Source organism: Lipophrys pholis (assembly GCF_963383615.2).
Source record: "Lipophrys pholis genome assembly, chromosome: 5".
NCBI lineage: Eukaryota > Metazoa > Chordata > Actinopteri > Blenniiformes > Blenniidae > Lipophrys > Lipophrys pholis.
Window position 1 is genome coordinate 3,567,185 of NC_137628.1, and position 20,359 is coordinate 3,587,543.

The window sequence follows — 20,359 nt, forward strand, 5'->3', positions numbered from 1 at the left end:
CTTGTGCGATGTAACTCTGTAAAGAATTTCCCACGTGGGATTGATTAAATATTTTAGCTATTTACACTTTACCTTACAAGTAATACTTTGATTTTTTTTCCCTTATTAAACTGTGATTCCCTTTTCTGTAAAGAATGTGGGGGGAGTTGCCAAAGGCAGCGTGTCTCTTCATTTTCATGCACATGTGTGCCTCACCAAACATGGCGGATGAGTCCGCCCTTGTTTCTCTTCCGGTTTCTTCCGACCAGCCAATCAGATATGAGTAGAGGTTTCTGTGGCAGCCAATCAGCGGAGGATCTGCTCTTCTCGGAAACATGTCGCCCATGAAGTTGTGTGTTCCAGGTGAGTCCCGCAAATTTCCATTTTTCTCTCTTTAAAACGTGTTTTGCGAGACAATTTTACCCGAGGTGTCGCATATGTTCATTTATATTTGCCTACACGACGCTATATTACTTGAAAAGGTATTAGAAATGCAGTTTTAGCAGCTTAAATCTTACTTGCTATTCATCGCTGTGTTTTCCAAAACATGCTTGTTTATTTTACTGTGTGTTGTAATATATGTATTAATACAAAGCGTGCTTGTGTACCGGTGCATTGTATCATCTGGTTATTTTGCCTTATTGCATGGGTTGTGAGATACTACCTTTCGCTTTTGCCATGTTGCTGTAGCAGCCCTGCCCATCGCCTCAGGCAGGATAACATTCCTCTAGTCGCTTTCTTTGACGCACCCATTGGAAATGTCAGTAGTAAATGTGTACAGTACTTTACACACACACTGATTACATGTGGTTGGACCGCCTTAAGCTTACACTAATGCCTTGCACTTAATCATTCAGGAACAAACAAAACACACAAAAAAACCAACTTAAAGGCCACAGAGTACTTAAACATGAAGATGTAATATGTTGGCTCGAAAAGAAACTGCAGGTTTTATCACGTGAGTGAGCTGAAATTATTATCATACTATTCTGAAGAGAATGTTTTGAGAATGTTGCATGATTTAAACATGCATAACAAGATTACTACTTTGCACATGGCAGTGCCTTTGCACGTGACAAAGTGTGTTATTTTAAAGCGTCAAGAGACCACATAATGAATGTCTGTCCAAGAAGTTAGAATAAAGGTTTAGACAGTCGCATTAAACAAATAGTTTTTCTGCTTTTCTGTCTAGTGTGTTTTACTCTGGAAAACTGAACTCCTCTCACTATTGCCATGAGAATATGTTGCTGGAACCCTCAATCACAATTGGCAAAGATAATGTTGCTCAATTTTGTTTTATTTCGACTGTACAATGAAGTTTCCACTGGTAGTTTGCAGTTTGTGTTGAGCTGGACTGCAATTCCTTGATGTTTCTAATGTTCTGTCCACCCTAATGACATAGGGTGCTTGTTTTCCTGTTCCTGCAGGTCAAAGATTTCTTTTATTCTGATGTTTCATCCTCTGGTTTGTGTTTGTCCTCAGGTGACAAACTATGCAGTGTAGAAGACTGTATTCCCGGCACGGGAGTGTATCTCCGACACGGATACATATACTCCTCGCTAGCAGGCTACGTGCTCAGGAAAAATGAGGGCGAGGAGGTGAGGATGGGTAATGGGTGTGGGTGGGGCAGAGCTGGAGGAGCATTAAGACATGCGGGCGTGACGGAGTTAAAAGTGTTATGCAATGTCTCTGACGGACTGATTTCCAGGAGGTTTGTGCAGTGCCTGCTGTGAAACGTGCTGCAGTTTCTTTTTTTTTTCTTTGGCAAATCTGTCCAGGTTTGTGTAACGTGTGTGTGTGTGTGTGTGTGGATTTTTCTTTCAGTTACCAGTGATCTCGGTGGTTCGAGAAACAGAGACACAGCTACTACCAGACGTAGGAGCAATAGTCACCTGCAAGGTATGCATTATTTCTTTTTTTTAAATTTCTTTGTGGTGCTCGTTTCTGTGCAAAACTCAACGTCATATTAAGATGTGTAGCATAGCAGCAAATCCTTTGCAAACTTATTTTTCCTTGTTTAAATTTTCAAGTTAAAAGTCAGAGAGAGATATTCTGGCCACAGGATGCAACAAAAATAAAATTGAAACAGAACACAATAGTGTTTGTTATTCTGAAAAGTATCGTGTGAAAAAGGGCTGCATGGTGTTGCGGTTTGCATGTTCACCTGTCCAGATGTACCCATAGTCAGCCGAGGTCGGCTCCAGCGACGCTGCACACGATACAAGTCGTACAGAAGATGGATAATGGGGAAAGTCAATTTTACAAACGCAGGAAATGCTTCAAAAGAAAACCTCAGTTTCAATATTTAGTGTGACTGTTTTTTTCATTCTTTAAGTGAATGTTTTTAATTTAAAACTCTTGGCTTCGCCGAAACACTAAGAAAATCACTGGTGAGGATCTGCATGGTGTCTTAATGAAATGAAATAAATTTTTCGCTTCAGAAGTGACAAAGTGCATGAAAAGGGTCCCGACTACACGTTGACGTGTGGTTTTTATACATCAGGGTGATTATTAAGATGTGTTTTTTGTCAATGTCTAATCGCAGATTAGATTCTTTAACAGATCCGCTCTCTTCTGTTGATTTCACCTCAAGGTGACCAGCATCAACCCCAGATTTGCCAAAGTTCACATCCTCTACGTCGGCTCCACTCCGCTGAAGGACCGCTTCAGAGGGACGATCAGGTAGCACACAGCGTCACCCCAAACAGAAGCAGTGCATCATTCTCATGTTGGTCTCCTCCCTTAAAAAAAAAAAACCTCTTCACTCTGTTTCTGTAGGAAAGAAGACGTTCGTGCAACAGAGAAGGATAAGGTGTGTTTCTAGGTTTCAGGTTTCCCCTCACCTCCAGCTCCGCTCAGCGCTCACCGTTCATTCTTTCACTGTTTCAGGTGGAAACGTACAAAAGCTTCAGACCAGGGGACATCGTTCTGGCAAAAGTTGTATCCTTCAGTTCACCTCGAGTCCAAAAACAATAATAAACCTCTCAAGAGTGACAAAGACAAACGTTAGTCAGCTATTTAAAGTATGCAGGTCGTTTGTGGTGTACACATCCTTTCCTTTCTCTGAAATTCCTCAGCTTAACGTGACCGACACAGGTACAAGAAACAAACTCTGCAGCTGCTGCAACTCCAAACTGTGAGAGACATTCAACGCTTCTGATCTTAAAGGGATTCACGTGCTCACGCAGCTGAAAGCCATAGTTAAAAACAAAACGTAAGCGACGTGCTTCATTTGCTCACGAGTTCTGTAGACTTAAAGGAAATTAGTAGATAAAAAGAAATCCAATGATAAAAAAGTAAAAACGATACTAAGATTAAGTACACTCCAGTGAGCTCATGAGTTTACATACCGGTGAAGAATTCATGAAACATTGGTCATTTTGCATATTTGTCATTTTCTTGTATTTAGTGGTCAAATGAAGCTCCTTCTGAATTATGATCGTTAAAGTTCCCCCAAACAAATGTTTCCCCATAAAACAAGTTAAATCACTCAGAAGTTTAAAAGCTTCCACGTGTGTCTCACCCGATTGTAATTTCTCTCTGTGTGCATATTGTTGACTATCTGAGGTCTTGAAATATGAAGTGGCTGACCGGACTTTAAATCCCTTTACAGGTCAAAGAAATGTCTCCAGCTTATGAGCAGCTGTTTTTCAGTACCTGCAAAGGTCACGGAACGACCCGGGACGTCTAATGAAATGTTATTTTAATGTCTGATATCAGCTTGGATGGTTTGCATGTTTCTTTGAAACCTTAACGTGTGACGGCAGATTTCCCTCGGCGACGTTCAGTCGAACTACCTGTTGACGACGGCAGAGAACGAGCTTGGGGTGGTGGTGGCGCACAGTGAAGCAGGTAAAGCTCTGCTCCTCCTGGAGGGACGAGGTTGAACTGCACACATCGTCAGTATAGAGAGTCAGTCTGTTTGTTAGTTAATAGAACTTTGTAACTCTTTCAATTGTGGTCCATCCAGTTACAATATTGTTTGTTTACTCAGTACTTTGGTGTCTCTTCAAACAACCATGGAATCTTCCACTCTACTTTTTCTTTTCCTTCATATTTTTTTAGCTTTTCTTTTAAAAAATGGAGTTTATCTCGAGCTCTGCAGTAAATCATGAAGCAGAACACGTTACTCTGAATAGTTCATTAATATGTTAAAAAAAAAGTCTTCAGGATTTTGAAAGAGAGAAAGACGAACTTGCGGCACTACATATCGTCATCGATGTGCTCATTGTTGATCAGCTTCCGTTGCTGAATGAGTCGACGGTGATTTAAGTAGGTCAGGAGTTTGTTATCTGATGGGTTGGATTTAAAAAAAAAAGTTTTTCATGTTGAAGACCAAATGAAGCTTCTTTTGTTGAGCTGTGATCGTGAACCGTCGTAGTGATCTCTTCTTGAACCTCCTCTCCACCACAGGCGCCCAGATGGTTCCCATCAGCTGGTGTGAGATGCAGTGTCCGCTGACGCACGGCAAAGAGTTCCGTAAAGTGGCCCGAGTGCAGCCCGAGTACCTCCAAGCATGAGAGCACTGGAACTCCTTTCCACAAGGAACACACAACTTCCCTCCTTTCTGCTGCAGATTGTTTACTGCGACCCCCACCCACCCCCACCCTAAAATCGCTGCACGTTTGTTAACCTCCCTCCAAAACATGTACATTCCTAAACATTGTGCAACTGGTTTTTAAAGGTTGAATCTTCTGCCTGCAGAGGACGTTCGTTTGCCCCGAAGCTTCCTGATTAGAACTGTATCAGTTTACTCGGGAAATCAAACCGGAACTATAACAAAGTTAAACCCACATGCAGGATTTCTGGTGTTACGGAGTTTGGGAGATCAGGTGACCAGGAGGGGGCAGCAGACCATCATGTAAAGACGTCTTGAAGCAGCGACGCTCCGAAGGGAGAGGCCACTTTGTTTTTGTTTCCTGCCTGATGTCTTGTATGCAGCTGAGTTTTGTAATATGGTGATAAAACTGACAATTTAGCAGACATGTCTTTTTTTTTCCTCATTCGCTCTTCTGTTTAAAGGAAAATGTGATTTAAGGCAGCCGAATGTTGAGTCCGATTTATAACTCTGCTACCAAGCGTGGAGAAGTGAAGCGTGACGCACGATAGTCAGTGTGGGGGTGCATTGCCGCAACTGAATGATTCCAAGTAAACTACGCAACAATAAATGACTTATCCGATCAAAGCAGCCATGTCTCTTGTCCGGATGTGAATTAAAACTGAAGACAATCTGAGTTTTGAAAAATCTTTTAACAAAATCTTTTGACATTTCACAGGAACAGTTTTTACAGTGAATCTGCCTTTTGGCACCAATCCAATCGACATGTGCGTCAACGTTTTCAAACCGTCAGTCATCAAATCGAACGGATCGGCGCGTGTCCACGTCGATGGAGAACTTCTTGTTGGACGGAGCGCTGAAGCCGAGTCCTGCAGCTCGCTGACTGGAGTCCATTCTGCGCGAGTGCGCTCGCTCGAACTCTCCCAGGAGCCCCTTCTGCAGCTGCTGCTGGGCGCCCTTCCCCAGCGCCATACTGGCTCCCCCGGGACCGCCCTCAGCTGGCTGGGCGCCCTTTTTGAAGGCACCCATCAGGCGGAGGAACTTCTGCTGCTGCTGGGACTGGTCAAACTGAGCAGTGCCCCACTGGCCTAAACCCTGAGGAACAGAGGAAACGTGTAGACGAGCTCAGTCATCTATGTGCTGAAGGAACGTGAAAGGTCCAATTTAACTTGTGCTGCCGACTTGTGGAGAAACTACAGCATTACAAGCTGAACGGGAAGATTAAAACACAGCAAAGATGGTGCAAACGTCAAAGGATCAGTCTCCAAAGCATCAAAACTGACCTGCTTCCATTAAATATTTAAACCCCAAGAGTCAGATTTGTTTTCCAAAAAAGGCAAGAATACTGACCGTTGCTTTCGATGGCTGAGAGGCTTCATCAACCTGCATCTGCAAAGCTCGTCTTCGATCCTGTAAGAAACATTTACTTTATCAGACCAATTCACTTCAGTGATGCACAGAGATAAATCAGGCCAAATATCAGGTAGGGAACATTGAAGTGAAGTAATGCTTCTACATGAACTAAAGTCTCATGCAGCACAAAAACATGTATTTTGAGTCAATTGGGTAACTGGGAACCTGCTCATCACACTTTCAGGTGAAATTGATGGAATAAGTAAAAAGTTCCTGCTACAGCGTTACAGTATTGTGTCACATGCATGCAATATTCTATATGCAATATTCTACGGTAAAACGGCTTCCGTCCATCCTGGCTGCTTCAGTGTAAAACTTCAGCCATGGGAAAGCAACATACCTTGTTTATGTCGATTTCATCGGTGTTTCCGCTCTTTGACGACAGAAAAACCACGTCTACTTGTGAAACCTCCTGAAACACAAGATCATGAACAACGTGACGGGTTCAGAAGACGCGTTGCATCAGGACCGACCATCCAGCCGAGACCAACTCTCACCTGAGGCTCCTCTTTGATCTTTTTCCTCTTTTTCACACCTTCAGCGAGGTGATTCTCGCCGCTTCCAACACCTTCGCAGGCGTTGGACAGCAGCTCCTCCTCCTTCTTGTCCTTCTTCTTCTTCTTGGCCTGTGTCTCGACTGGCGAAGCCGCCTCAGAAGCGGCCCTACTCTTTACTTTCACCTCCACCGTCGTGGATTTCTCCTTTTTCTTCTTGGGCGTTTTGTCCTCGTCCACATTGCCTCCTTTTTCTCTTTTAGTCGCTCTCTTTTTGCTGGTCGTCTCAGCAGCATCTTTCTTTATCTTCTTTTTCACGTTTCTCTCATCACCCTCTTGTGTTTTTAACTCTGAACCATGTTTAACTTTTTTATTTACAGCGTCCACAGTGAAGACGTGTTCCTTCTTATTTTTCAATTTGGCCACTTGAACCCCAGTATCAACCGTCTCCGATTTCTGTCCATTTTCAGCCACTCGGGCTTTCTTTGTCATTATCGTCATTTCTTCCACAGAAGAAAGATTTTCTTCCCTTTTCTTCTTTTTTTGTTTAATTGGCCTTTCCGTTTCCTCTTTGCTCTCAACTGAAATACAGGCTTTGCTTTTCTTCACTTTCTTTAGCTTGTTATCAGGTTCAATACCCGGCTCCTCGTCTTCCTTCCTAGTTTCTGGTTTACATTTCACTTTCTTCTTTTTCTTTTCTTTAACCAGCATTTTTGTTTCCGCTGTCATACTGTTTTTTCTTTTCTTCACTTTCTTTGGCCGATCAGGTTCAATACCCGGCTCCTCCTCTTCCTTCCTAGTTTCTGGTTTACATTTCACTTTCTTCTTTTTTTTAATCAGCATTTTTGTTTCCACTGTAATACTGTTTTTACTTTTCTTCACTGTCTTTGGCCTGTTATCTTGTTCAATACCCGGCTCCTCCTCTTCCTTCCTAGTTTCTGGTTTACATTTCACTTTCTTCTTTTCTTTAACCAGCATTTTTGTTTCCGCTGTGCTTTCAACTGGAATACTGTTTTTACTTTTCTTCACTTTCTTCTGCTTGTTATCTTGTACAACATGCAGTTCCTTCTCTTCTTTTGTATTTTCTGGTTTACACTTCACTTTCTTCTTTTTCTTTTCCACCTCTTCTTCTAAACCGTCTGTGTTTACTACGTTGTTCTTATTTTCTTCCCTAATCATAACACCCAGACCATTAACATCACCCAAAGAATCAGTTTCCCTCTTTTTCTTCTTTTCTTTCATCTCACCACCTTTGTCCTCTTCCTTCTTCACTGGCACGTCATTTTTACTCTTCTTTGCTTTTTTCACAGTCACTCCATTCCCATCATCAACAGAGCAGTTTGTTTCTTGTCTTTTTTTACGCTTCTTTTCCTTTTTTATCAGATTCTCGTCTTCTTCCATCTCCACTTTCATCCTAATTGTCTGTACCGCCACAGACGCGAACGTCTTCTTTGTCTGGTGGAAAAACACAGTTCATGCAATGAAGAAACTTGATTAAATCAGAAACTGTGTGTGTGTGTGTGTGTGTGTGTGTGTGTGTGTGTGTGTGTGTGTGTGTGTGACACTGATGGAGCAAATGAACACGAACCAGAGGTTTGACTGGAAGTTCTGGTTGCGACTGTTGGTCTATCTCTCTCTGAAGAGCCTGTCGCTTCTCCTGCAGGGAACACAGCAACAGTTTCATAAATGTCAAGACAGTACAGATGTGCTGATATCCAGTGGTGCAGTCTAAAAGACAGGAGGCCGAGCTGAGAGCGACAGAAGTGAACATACAGAGATTTTCACTGCGAGTGAATACGATGGACAGGATTTGGAACCGAGTAGATCAACAGGGACGTTGAGGTATTTTCACGCACAGACAAAGATCAGGTCGTTTGGACACGTAGTGAGAAGAGGAAGAGGAAATATTGAACAAAGGTTGGAGATTAAGCTTCCAGACAGCAAGAAAAGATTAATGGACGTCTTGAAGCGATGGTTAATGTAAAAGTAAAGGAGGCAGGAGATAAGAGGAGATGGAGGGAGATGACACACTGTGGGGATCCCTGAAATAAATATTCTTGACTGTTTAGCAATTTTTGTTTAGATTTTCAATCTTATCACAACTGCTTTATGCCTCCATTTTACATCTCTCTATACTCATTTTTGAAACCAGGTTTGTTTTGTTTGTACCATAAAATATGCAGTCATATCGACCGTGTCTCATATAACAATGTAAATAAATAATTTTCACTTCTCTCTGTAGCAGATTTAAGTTTGATTTTAACTTTGTGGTTTCTGAGAAAAGATCCCAGAACACAAAATGCTTCTATATCCTTAAACATGTGAATGAATTGTTTACTATCTGACACAAAGGATCACAGTACATTGTCCTCTAGCAGAGATATTCCGGTTCCTGGTTGACTGTGCAGTGTGGACATCAGTACCTGGTCAAAGGCGACGGGGCGAATATTTCCAGGCTTCTCAGAAACGAAGATTACGTCTTCATCGTCCGTCTCCGTCTTAAACACAAAGTAAGAGGACATGCTGAGCTAACGCCTTTACAGTGTCTGGCCTGCTTTTTCACGCAAGCACCACTGGAAGAAAAACAGCTGTTGTGATTAGAATGTGTAACTTTGAAGAGCGTTGGATCAAGTTTATTCATTGAAAACCAGCCATGCTAACAAGCTAATGGCAGCTAAAAGTTTAACAAATCACTAGAAAAACACCACAAACACAAACATCGGGCAGCCGTGCAATGAAAACATCAACCGGCAGCTGCAGGGTGGGCTATGAAACACGACTGGGAGAGAAAAGAAGGGCTTTTTACTCACTTTGACTAGTTTGTGTGATTCACGTGGATAGAAGTTTACGCTTCTGACCCGGAAGTAGTTCTTCTTCTACTTCTTCTTCTTCGGGTGAGCGGACTCGACGCATCACTTGCGAATTGCTGCCCTCTACTGCATGTCATTAAAATTCCATTGAAAGTCCTGATTGAAACAGCGGCCTCACATTTTATGGATTCCTCATTGTTTGCTTTTTTTATTTTTTTCTAAAATATATGCTTCCTTATTGCCCTCAACGCCCGTATGTGGTGGAACCCACATAAAACCCACCTCACACCCTGCTTTGTGACTTTGAAACAGGCTTCTTTTATTGACGTTAACACTGCTGCTGAGTCAGTACATATGAGTGACTCTACCAGTTTATTGTCTATCATCCACCAAAGTGCTAAAAGAATCCTGAATATCTCTACAGTGAAAACTGTCAAGATGGGATCTGGAATTATATTCTCTTTTCTGATCTTGAAATCTGGAATGAATAAACCTACAGCCACTTTATCATTATCTGGGTTTTAGGTCTGTATAAATCTAGATCTGTATACGTTTGTATACGGGAGCACCATTCTTTCCCAATATGAGCCCTGACTGTTATTTATGCACTCTGACTTTCTTGACTTGTGATTCTTTAGTATGATTAAATCAACTTCCGGGTCAAAGAGCAGCCATGATGGGATAATTGACCAATGAACTGGAGAGCACACTTCAAGACTAAGTATGCTTATTTCTTCTGCTTTAGACTTCAATTTGTCTCCAAAATAAGTGGTTGATGTTTTCCATAAGAATTCCCAATGTACATGTGGGGCAATGCATCACTATGATGTTTACTCCTTCAGGATTTGTACAGATGCCTGGAATCACTTCCAGCCTCCATCTGGTTAATTTACTATTTCTAATCATCTGCAAACTCACCCAGTTCTGTTGGTTTATAACCACTGTAAATCCCTCCACGTTCTATATAGTCTTCAGTTGGTGTGGCACCTTCAGCCTTTCGCCATAGATCCTCCACCTACAGTAACACACGCCCTGCAGGGGCAATTCCTGACTTGCTACCTGATGCTTCCCTGTGAAACAGTCTGAGATGGATTTTCACTATTTATAACCTGTTGAGCTGTGAAATGTGTCCACTGGTTCAAGAGTCAACTACATGGCGAAGAGAATGTGTGCATGAATCACTAAGAAATGTTTTTTGTTTTTTGTTTTTTGGGGGGTTTTTTTGGGATGAAATAGAGGTATTTATAATGTCATTTGTTTAAAAGAAAAAAAAGAAAAAAAAGAACATGTTTTCAGGCTTTCGGAGAACTGAAGCCAATCCCAGTTGACTCACGCTGAGTAAACTGGGATTGGCTTTACTTCCTGTTGAACCAGAATGAGTCAGAGTGCAGCTTGATCTGGTGACAACCATCTGTCGCACTGTTAGAAGAAGGCACCGAGCTGGGATCAGATATACCCCGTTTAAATTTCACCTTCAAATTCATCTGCTTGATTTCATGATACATGATAACAAACAAAGAACACATAAACATGAGTGATATCAGATATTTTAATAGCAGTGCGAGTCTACGTGAGCTTATTCAGATGTTTCGGCTAGAAGAGATCTGCATTTGTTTTTGAGTTTCCTGAAGTCATGTAATTCCTGGAGTCCCATTTTTTTTTATCATCAACTCATTTATTTTTAGACATACTTCATCTAGAATAATTATAGCTTGCAAAGCTCCGCCTTTGACGAGTCACCTGTCAGTAATGGGGTCAACGCAGTACAAGCTACACTCCCAAAAAAAATCAACTAAGGCAGTTGTTTAGTTTACATATCAGAAATATGTTTGATTAACATGAGCATACTGAGTTTCTCTTTGTTAAATGGTTCGTTCTAATACATGTTGATCAGATAACACAATAAAAAAGGAACTCAATCTATTTAATCAGAGTAGATGTAAATGTGTGGCATGATTACATTACATCAACTCAACAAACTATTTATTTGCAGTGTTCCAATAATCAGGGATTAAGCAGGCATGCCAAGGTTTGAGGAAGAAGTTTCTGGTCATCAGTGGTGAGGATTGAAGGGCCGAAGCCGCCACAGCCGGGGGTGTGGGGGCCAGTCCAGGCCCCTGCAGAGAGATGAATTCTAAGCACTTTTGTGGGTCATTTTACATTAATTGTGGTAACTCATGTGAGGTAAAATGTCAGGTTTTACATGACTTTTGGTGGAGTGTGAGAGCTTTGCAGTACCTAATATGATTATTTAGAATTTCCATAATGTTATAATACGATTTGTAATGGGTATCAACTGTCAATAAACACATGAGCTATTAATTCCCAAACATTTCAGCTCTATACACATATTCAGAGTTGAAATGTCTAAAAGAATTGTTCAAATGTTTTTCAAAGCATAAAAACAGACAAGCATTTGTATATTTCCAATAAAACACAAGTTATTCATTATGCTTTACGTTGAATGCTCAGGTTCATATAGTCCACTGCAGAGGACGTTTCTCTAAACCTTGTTTTTCCTTGTCCTGACAAGAAATCAGAATATAATCTATATAGACGTTCTCCGTGCAGGCCCAGGGAAAACATGCAAACATCAGGCATTAAGTCATGAGCTATCAAGAAGAGAGGCATTGACGGTTTCATGGTGCTCTGTGGATCCTTTTGAATATTTCACCCTTTGGAAACTGAATATGTATAGTCCCCCCCCCCCCCTCCTTTCTTTCTTGTGATTCAGAGCCACACTGCATTAAACACTTGGTGTGAGGTCGTTGTAATTCCACCCGACATGTTCAGAGAAAAGACAACACGACCAGGCAGCATTTAACAGAAGATGTGCACTGATGTATTAGCCACTTTGTGCAAATCACATTACAGACATTCATGTCACGCTGCCATAAATCAGTGACAGTGCAAACATCATCAAGAGGGAAACACCAGTGCTTTTTCACGTTCACGGCACGTTTTTAAAAATCTGTTATAGATGGTTGTTTACATAAAAATCTCATGTTTTGCATTTTACGATATTAGAGCGCACGCTTGCACACGAAAGCAAAAAGTAACAGACGATCTCGGGTGTTCAAGGTTACAGCAAGAAGAAACGGTCACAGCATGAGAGTGTTGACTGCCGCATCACGAGTAGATCATAAGAGGAGAAAACGTCCCAGACCAAACAGTTCAGTCCATCTGGCAGGAATCTTACTTGTCTTGTTTGAACAGCTGCTGTCAGCTATTTTTCAGTCTGGATCTGGGAAGAAACACTTCAGTGTCACCGATCAACAAACAGAATACATGTAATAGTTCCGGTTATTTTCACTGAGATAGAAGATCACGTCATTTTCCCGTACCGAGTCAGGGAACGCTGAAAGAAATCACAGAAAATTGCCAAAAATGCTTCACTTATTAGGGAAGAAGGCGGAGCAATGTGCGTGAAAAGATGTAAAAGTAGCCATCAGTGTGAATCTACATCAGATGATGAAGCTCACAGCCGAGCCTGGACAGCTCATCATCACTGACGGGAAAATAAAGTCTCAGGTTTGTCTGGAGATCTCACAAGAAAATGTCAGATTGATTTTCTTTTAGTGAACAATAAATAATGTTGTATGTCTGAAGTGATTATCTAAATTAAACATACCTGAATGACTTAACAAATTATGTCAGAAGACATGAAATTAAACAAAACATTTACTTCAAACACCCGGTGAGAGCCGTGTGTTCTTGAATACTGTTCAATGTTTCAGTCAGATATAGTTTTCAGAGTAAAACTCCGCAACAGGTGGTGTTCTTTGTAATATACAGTATATACGAATATCAAAAGTATAGAAAACTCGCACAAAATACAAACATTTTGACAAAATACATTACCTTAAAACTGTGCTTCAACATGCAACTCAATTTATCTCAAAATGTCAGAGTTCCCAGACATCAGCGCTGATAAAGTGCAAGATCACAACCTCCAACTCGGAACCCCAGACTGCAGAATAGGCTTTGCAGTGTTAAATGGCTTTTAAGGTATTCTTATTAAAAAGGTATCTCTTCATTTGTAAAAGGCAATCCATGAGTTGTAGGTTTTACATTCACCTTCCGTATCGATCTGACCATCCTCCACAACCCTGCGCGACCTCCTGCAAAAACCACACTGTGTCCATGAACACGTACGACGAAACGGCCCAGCAGCACTTGATACGGAGAGGAAAGCACTACGAGGGTCCTTTAGGGGGTTTCCAGCACGAAACACCGAGGCCAAGCAAGCTTTGTGGGCGTGTGCAGGGAATTCACATCAACTTCCTGGAGTTTCTCTGCTGAACTGTAGCTTTTAAGCCAAAAACGACAAACACGGAAAAGAAGAGGAAGAGGAAGAGGAAGAGGAAGAGGAAGAGGAAGAGGAAAAAGAAAAAGAAGAAGAAGAAGAAGAAGAAGAAGAAGAAGAAGAAGAAGAAGAAAAGGAAGAAGGGCACTCCATTCTTATCGTCCTCAGAGCTAAAACTCCTGAAACTTTTCATGGCGATGACTCACTCAGGCCTCCTCACACGCCCTTCATCGCTGGCTTCATAAGTCCCAAACAGACTGTATGCGCTGATCGGAATGATGCACTGTGGGTATCGTGGACCAACTGCAGACGCCGTGTCAACCTCTCTCCTAGCATGTGATTTCACACCCAGTATGCCCAAAAAATCTAAACAAAACAAGAGGCAATCAAGACTGTGTCAAAATGTGAAATTCACACAAATTTACACGAGCACAATAAACTATCTCTCATGAAGTGGACTGGGGGTGATATGTGGTGTTCGTGATATTTCCTTCTTCGTCGGTCACGGGGGATGTGACTGGTTGTTTAATCCTCTACTCGTCGTGGCCACATTACCATAACCGTCGTCCAGTGTAGTTAACCGGGGCTGTGGGCATCTGCAAGCGGAGGATCAACACGGTTATTCAGAGACAGGGACGCGGTGCCGATGTGTTTCTGTCACTCTGTCGCTCTTACCGTGCCGCCGTTCATGACCAAAGCCATCTCAGTAGGCTGGTAGACGTGGCCTCTGAAGGCGATGCCGGGCCGGACGTTCCCGTGGCTGCTGCCGTGGTACGTCCCGCTCCGAAGAGCTGGCCGGCCAACAGAGGTCAAACACACACACACACGCACGCACACACACACACACACACACACACACACACACACACACACACACACACACACACACACACACACACACATTACTCCGTCATCTCTCAATTCTTCTTCATACGATCTACAAAAATGGGGAGTTGCAGCCTGGTACGGTAAATCTTTTCATTTACGATTTGGGCTTGGGTGTGAGCTTAGAACAGGCATGTCAGACATGTGGCCAAACCAGTCTGCAGGAGGTTTCAGTCCAATTTCAGTGACGACACTGCAACAAAGGAAAATCCAACCAAAGGGCAACTGTTCAATGAAAGTAACTGCTGTTCTAAATCTGTTCAGCTGGAAGCGCACTGCATCTTTAGTATTAGAGTTTAATTATCAAACACTGAAAACCAAAACTACCCTGAAGATACTTAACGAGCGAATCGCTTGTGACCATAACATGAGAGTGAGTTTAGAAAAACAGACTGAAGGTTTCAGAAATCCAGTGTTTTGACAAGCGAAAGGCTTTAAACCACATTCGGGTTAGGGTTAGGAGAATCATGGTGGCAGGTTGATATTTCAGAATGTACTTTTCCCCTGAAACCATTCATGATTGATTTTATAGAAGAGCAACATCCAATATGAACATTTCCAGGATGTATGTTTTTGCACTAAAACTGGGAGAAATGTTACTGGTCCGCTTTCATCACGTTAGAAATCCATGTGACCCTTGAACTGAATTGAGTTTGACACTCATGCAGGTGTTTCCAAACCTTCTTCAAAAAAAACATCACTACCTGCTCTTCATTATTCCCCTTATGTACTTTATGCTTTACGTAATGCTTAATTATTTATTGACATAATGCTTTATATCGTCGTTTGAGGTTTGCTTCCTTTGCAGTGAACAAATGATTTGACTTTTGTGGCGCACATCTTAAAAAACATTTTAGTCTTTGAAATCAGTATAGTGTTTTGGCTCTAATGTTTACTTGAAAAAAAAAAAAACTATATATTGATTAAATTAGAAAGTTCAAGATTTTGAATTCTGCCGACATCTACAGAAATTTTATTGTGATCTTTTAAAAATTAAGAAAAAAAAATAGTTTGGGATGTTTTTCTATTTGTTGTTGGACACTAAACAGTACTCACACACTCTTCTGCAGTCTTTTCAGACACAGTTAGTTCACAGCATGTGTTTGTGGCCCAGGGGTCGCGGGTTTGAAGCTCACGTTTCCATCCACAGAGCACATCTTCCCGTGTCTTTCTCACATCGTGCTACGTGGCCTTCCCTCTGTGACTCACTATTGTCAGTTGTACAATGGCTGACGAATATCAGCATCCTGTAGTCTGTCTGCTGCCTCTCTGCTGCTGCTTCTGCTGCCTTCCTCAGGGTTTATTGTGCCTCATCACAGTTTAGCTCTTCGTCTGTTCACATGGCTTCGAATAGAAATTTAGAGCAATCCAAGCGAAATGACTCATAACTCTCCCCCTGTGACAAAGCCTGTTGGATAAGCAGGTATTTCATGGGATTCAAATGGATTTACAGTTTCACCAAGCGAGCCACTCCTTCTGTAACCAAACCTGGATGGTGCCAACGCTCGTTTGGTAATATGACTACTGTCTTAACAGTTTAACATGCACTTATTTTTATATTACTGCTGAGACACGACATTGAATGAAGTAAAATCCAGATAGTGCATATTTTTTTTTGTTGCTTAGCAACAATGATTTCTAACCTTACTGCAAAATGCTTAAAATGTAAACATATTCGTCACTCAACCTGGAATATTGAATATCTGGCCTAATTAGTGGCGGTTGGCAGGTTGGAGTTAAATTCTCCTCAAGACTCATTCTTCATCTCTGGATTAATTACCATGCATGGACACATACATTACAGAGGCCTACTTGCACTGTGCTCCTCCATTGAAAAGGCCTGGTTTTCTGCGAAGGGTCGATGAGAGTGTGAGGGGAGTTCGTCCCCAAAATGTGGAGGGGGAGACGTGTGGCTGGTGTCGAAGAAATCCTGCGTGTTGGACTGCGGTGGTTTCCGGAGACACAGGTGTGCCTCGGGGATCGCGTGGAACAGCAGCAGGATCCAGCCTTGAATGACCAAAGCCACAGCCAGAGCGGGCTCATCCAAAACTCTTGCATCCTTCTTCCCTCCTCCTCTCTCCCGATTCGCCTTCCCTCTTAACGCCTGACTGCCGTAGAGATAAAAGCCGAGCCAGGCCACCCAGAGCAATGCCGAGGCCAGGCTGGACAGGAAGAGCCAGACGGCGTTACACTTCCATCTTCGTTTTTCATTCTCGGTTTCTCGATCTTCTTCGCTGCTTCCTCCTCCTTCTGCAGCAAACTCCCCTCCGCACAGCACCACCCCCAGAGAAAGACCCATGGCTATGAGGAGCAGCCCCAAAGTGTAACTGCATGTCAGAGCGAAATCTAAGGGTGGATACTCGCAGGCCGGGTGTCCCTCCCTGACCACAGTCAGCAGGACCCATTCAGCAGAGATGATCCCCTGAACCAAGGCTAAGGCCAGACCGAGTGCCGCGAGGGTGCTGCCCGACGGGCTGCTCTTTCCAGACACCAGCCTCCTGAGCCTCACGCCCTGCACCAGCAAGCTGGAGAAGCAGAGAGCAAAGAGCGGCCCCCAGAAGGCCCTGCGGACCACGCAGAGGGCCTGGTTCTTCCCCACCAGGAAAGCCAGCGATATGGTGAAAATCCCGAGGAGTGTCCCCAGGAGCAGGAGGAGCGGCCCCAGGCCGGAGCGCCTGGCCGGGTCTGAAATGGAACGAAGCTTGACGAGCAGGAGCACGGCGAGGACCAGAGAGGAGACGCCGCCGCTGCAGGCCACGGCCTCCAGAACAACACCCCAGACCGCCTCCAGGTCACACAGCACTCTGTAAGGGGGGTCCACATCCACGCTGCATCCCCGAGGAGGAGGAGGGGGAGGAGGGTGGCATGAGCCATAGCCGATCAGTGACAGGAGGCAGATGATGGTGGGGCTGACGGCCATCTTAGAGAGAAAGACAGAGAAAACGTAGTGCTAAAAAACAAATGGAGAAATGGTTAAAAGAGCGAGAGATAAACAAGCTGAGTGATGAAGCATCCAGGGAGGAGGGGAGCTGGAAGGTTATTGTTGAGGTTAATTGCTGTATATGAGCTCCTACAGCATCCTGATGATTCATATCACAGAAACGCAGAAACAGTCAATCTATGTTTAAAAAAAAAAAAAAAAAAGCCAATAAATCTGGTCTGTGAGATGTTTGTCATCACACACACACACACACACACACACACACACACACACACACACACACACACACACACACACACACACACACACAGAATAGGACTGCTTTTAGCACTGGGCAATAGTTTCCATGGAAACGGGAAACAGCGTGGGCTGACTGCATTGAATACTGGGCTTTTGAGAAGTCGAGTTCAATGCCCTAAACCACAGAAAAACACAGTCACACACACACACACACACACACACACACACACACACACACACACGTCGTGTTTGTGAGGACGCTTATTGATAAACAATTCCTTGTTTTTATGTCAACCAAACAGTGTGTCGATGTTTGATATTCATTTCATTAAAGTTTCAACCGTAAAACAGTAAATGAGAGAGATGAAAATGCCCCATCAAGGTCTGACACTCACACAGATTTCAGTAAATACAAGTAAACACCCACAACAGCAGTTTTACTATTAAACCTTAATAACGTCGCACTCACCTCAAATACTTAGATTCCTTGCTTAGTGATAGAACAGACGCATCATACTGCTCCATACATTATGTCCAGCATCACTTCAGTCAAACTGTTGTTTGTAATCCCAGTGAATGAAGTCATTGAGGTGGCAAAACAAACCGGTTTCCATTTTGTCTCTGAAAATGTCGCTCCCTGTGCTCACAGCTCCCACTGAAAGTACAAAACAACACACTTTGAGGGACCAGCAATGTCCTGCTGATGCAGTGACTTGTCCAGCTGCTCCAAGAAGAATCCACAATTCTGATGCATGCCTTGGTACTTCACACACCCACACGGTCAAACATATCTTCTGTCTCTTTCGCTCCCCTCTGTCCTCCTCTTTCCACTCATTCAGTCTGCATGTCTGCGTTTCTCCCTCCCTGCTTCACACTGAATCTGCGGAGGTGTTAACAGAGATGCAATCCCAGCTTACTTCTCTTCACCCACACACGAGGGGTATGATTTGCTGATGCTCCTGTCAAACAGGGAAGAAGGTAGGAAATAAGTACAGTGTAAGCGTTCGCAGTCAGTCCAGCATTCGTCACTCGTTCGCACATCTTGGTATTATTTCCTGCCTTCAGGCTCCCACGTCTTCCTCTTACCACTTATACAATTCTTCCCCACACACATAGCTGTGGAGGGATTCATGTTTGAATCAGGCCAAAACTAGGCAGCTTCTTCAGATGTCAGTTGACGGTTGATGTCTCAGAGTGGGAAGACGGGATTGGGAATGAGAAAGGGCAGATGGTCACTCTAAACACAGGTGAGCCTTGTGGCCATGTGACCAGTGTAGCGGATAGTGTTACGTAATACCCTGGGAAGGGATGAATCAGCCAAGTGTCCCTCTGGAGACCTGTTATCTCCTCCCCCTTTCGAGTGGGGCTGGGGAGGGTCGGCGCACGAGGAAAATCATGATGTGGAGCGCTCACTCTACCAGCTTATTGAGTCGGTTTGGATCAGCGAGAGAAGGATTGGTGCTGACAGATACGAGTGGGCTCAGCGGCTGAGAGCGGTCAAACATAGGAGACGCTAAAGCTGGTGCACACCTGCACCCTGCCGGGTCCGTCAAAACACTCTAATCCAGACAGGAAGTCCTCACATGCAGGCGGGCAAAGGGTTTTCTCAAGACGATCCTAAGACTTCCTCTTCATGACAACACCTTAGTTGGATATATTTAGAATCACGATTAGAATAAACAAAAGTAAGTCAAGGTATACTCCTGGAAGGTCAAATGTGGGTATTTTTGAAAGGTAGATGAAAACACACAAACAGCTTGCAACCAACACCTCCTCAACTCTCAAAAAGCTCTGTAAGGAATGCTGCATAAGTATGACATATCTAAGTGTGCAAAATGTTGCTCAGGGTTCCGGTTGTGGTTAGGGCGGAAGCATCAGTCAACTGGGCGGCGCTTAAGTGTTCGGGTTTGACAGTGCGATTGATACAAACACTGGATCGATTATTTGCACAGCGCAATTGATAAATCACACAAATCATCCAACAACACATTCATTCATTCACTGATAGTAACACATCAGTTTGTGATGAAATCAAAGTTATTGTTGCTAAACGGAGCGACATGAGGACAGCACGGACTTCAGAGCCTCAATCCAAAACAAGCAGTCGACGGAGTGTCTTGTTTCAGTGTGTTTCATGTATATTTCTATTTCTGGGCGTAATCTTGTATTGTTCTGTTTCCACGGGCAATTGTACATTTCAGAACTTTGTTATCACAGTTCTCACAGCGTAAGACGCAAAGGCTGATGGCTGGTCGAGGGAAGAAAGAGGGCGAAGAGCAATGGACGCTCGCTTCAGCAAACCAACCTGTTCAAACTTGCTACAAACACGATGGACTTACCTGATGGATATGTGCCACAGTGAGTCAACAACCACAATATAATTCTCCAGACACAACGGAGCTTAGCTTCTTTCTGTCAAGCTGATAGATAACAATCTTAATCCTATCATTAACCCTAACCTTAGTCCTCAATCACTCTAATCTTAATCGTCTGGGCAACAAAGATGAAATGCCAACAACCAGCTGGGCTCATAGGTCAGGAAGTCAGAGGATTAAAGTTGGACTGGCGAGGAATCACAGAAGACACAGACTTTTTTTCGACTTGTTTATTTGTCTATTTATTCATATTTCTTTTCTTTTTTTGCAGAAATACCCTTGATTTGTAGTCTCTTTTCAAGGGAAATTAATACACTCAATCAAGGGTCAACACATTGTGCATGCACCAGGGAAAGAG

At 43.1% G+C, this 20,359-nt stretch overlaps 3 protein-coding genes across 5 annotated transcripts; 1 reads left to right on the forward strand and 2 right to left on the reverse strand.

The window, feature by feature from the left end:
- Window positions 1-305: 305 nt before the first annotated feature.
- Window positions 306-5,290, forward strand: exosc1 (exosome component 1). The gene is made up of 8 exons (XM_080464532.1): window positions 306-342; window positions 1,462-1,577; window positions 1,804-1,878; window positions 2,573-2,661; window positions 2,758-2,791; window positions 2,869-2,919; window positions 3,747-3,831; window positions 4,393-5,290. The coding sequence occupies exons 1-8, from the start codon at window positions 315-317 to the stop codon at window positions 4,497-4,499; spliced, it is 585 nt and encodes a 194-aa protein (XP_080320658.1). The 5' UTR covers window positions 306-314; the 3' UTR covers window positions 4,500-5,290.
- On the reverse strand, window positions 5,212-9,340 carry knop1 (lysine-rich nucleolar protein 1). Its single transcript, XM_080464531.1, has 7 exons — window positions 9,255-9,340; window positions 8,868-8,942; window positions 8,033-8,101; window positions 6,448-7,899; window positions 6,291-6,362; window positions 5,888-5,947; window positions 5,212-5,632 (listed from the first exon to the last, which is right to left on the reverse strand). Exons 4-7 carry the CDS (start codon window positions 7,855-7,857, stop codon window positions 5,327-5,329), a joined length of 1,848 nt encoding a protein of 615 aa, XP_080320657.1. The 5' UTR covers window positions 7,858-7,899; window positions 8,033-8,101; window positions 8,868-8,942; window positions 9,255-9,340; the 3' UTR covers window positions 5,212-5,326.
- A 4,426-nt stretch (window positions 9,341-13,766) lies between these two features.
- gprc5bb (G protein-coupled receptor, class C, group 5, member Bb) lies at window positions 13,767-18,510 on the reverse strand (the record flags this gene model as incomplete). Of its 3 annotated transcripts, none has more annotated exons than XM_080464495.1 (5): window positions 18,096-18,510; window positions 16,258-17,365; window positions 14,236-14,351; window positions 14,116-14,156; window positions 13,767-13,926 (listed from the first exon to the last, which is right to left on the reverse strand). In XM_080464495.1, coding segments are annotated over exons 2-5 (1,266 nt in total). In that variant the 5' UTR covers window positions 18,096-18,510. The 3 variants fall into 3 exon arrangements, with proteins under 3 accessions (XP_080320621.1, XP_080320622.1, XP_080320620.1); XM_080464496.1 differs by having other exon boundaries at window positions 16,258-17,395; XM_080464494.1 differs by lacking the exon at window positions 13,767-13,926 and having other exon boundaries at window positions 14,112-14,156; window positions 16,258-17,395; window positions 18,096-18,502.
- Between the last annotated feature and the right edge of the window lie 1,849 nt (window positions 18,511-20,359).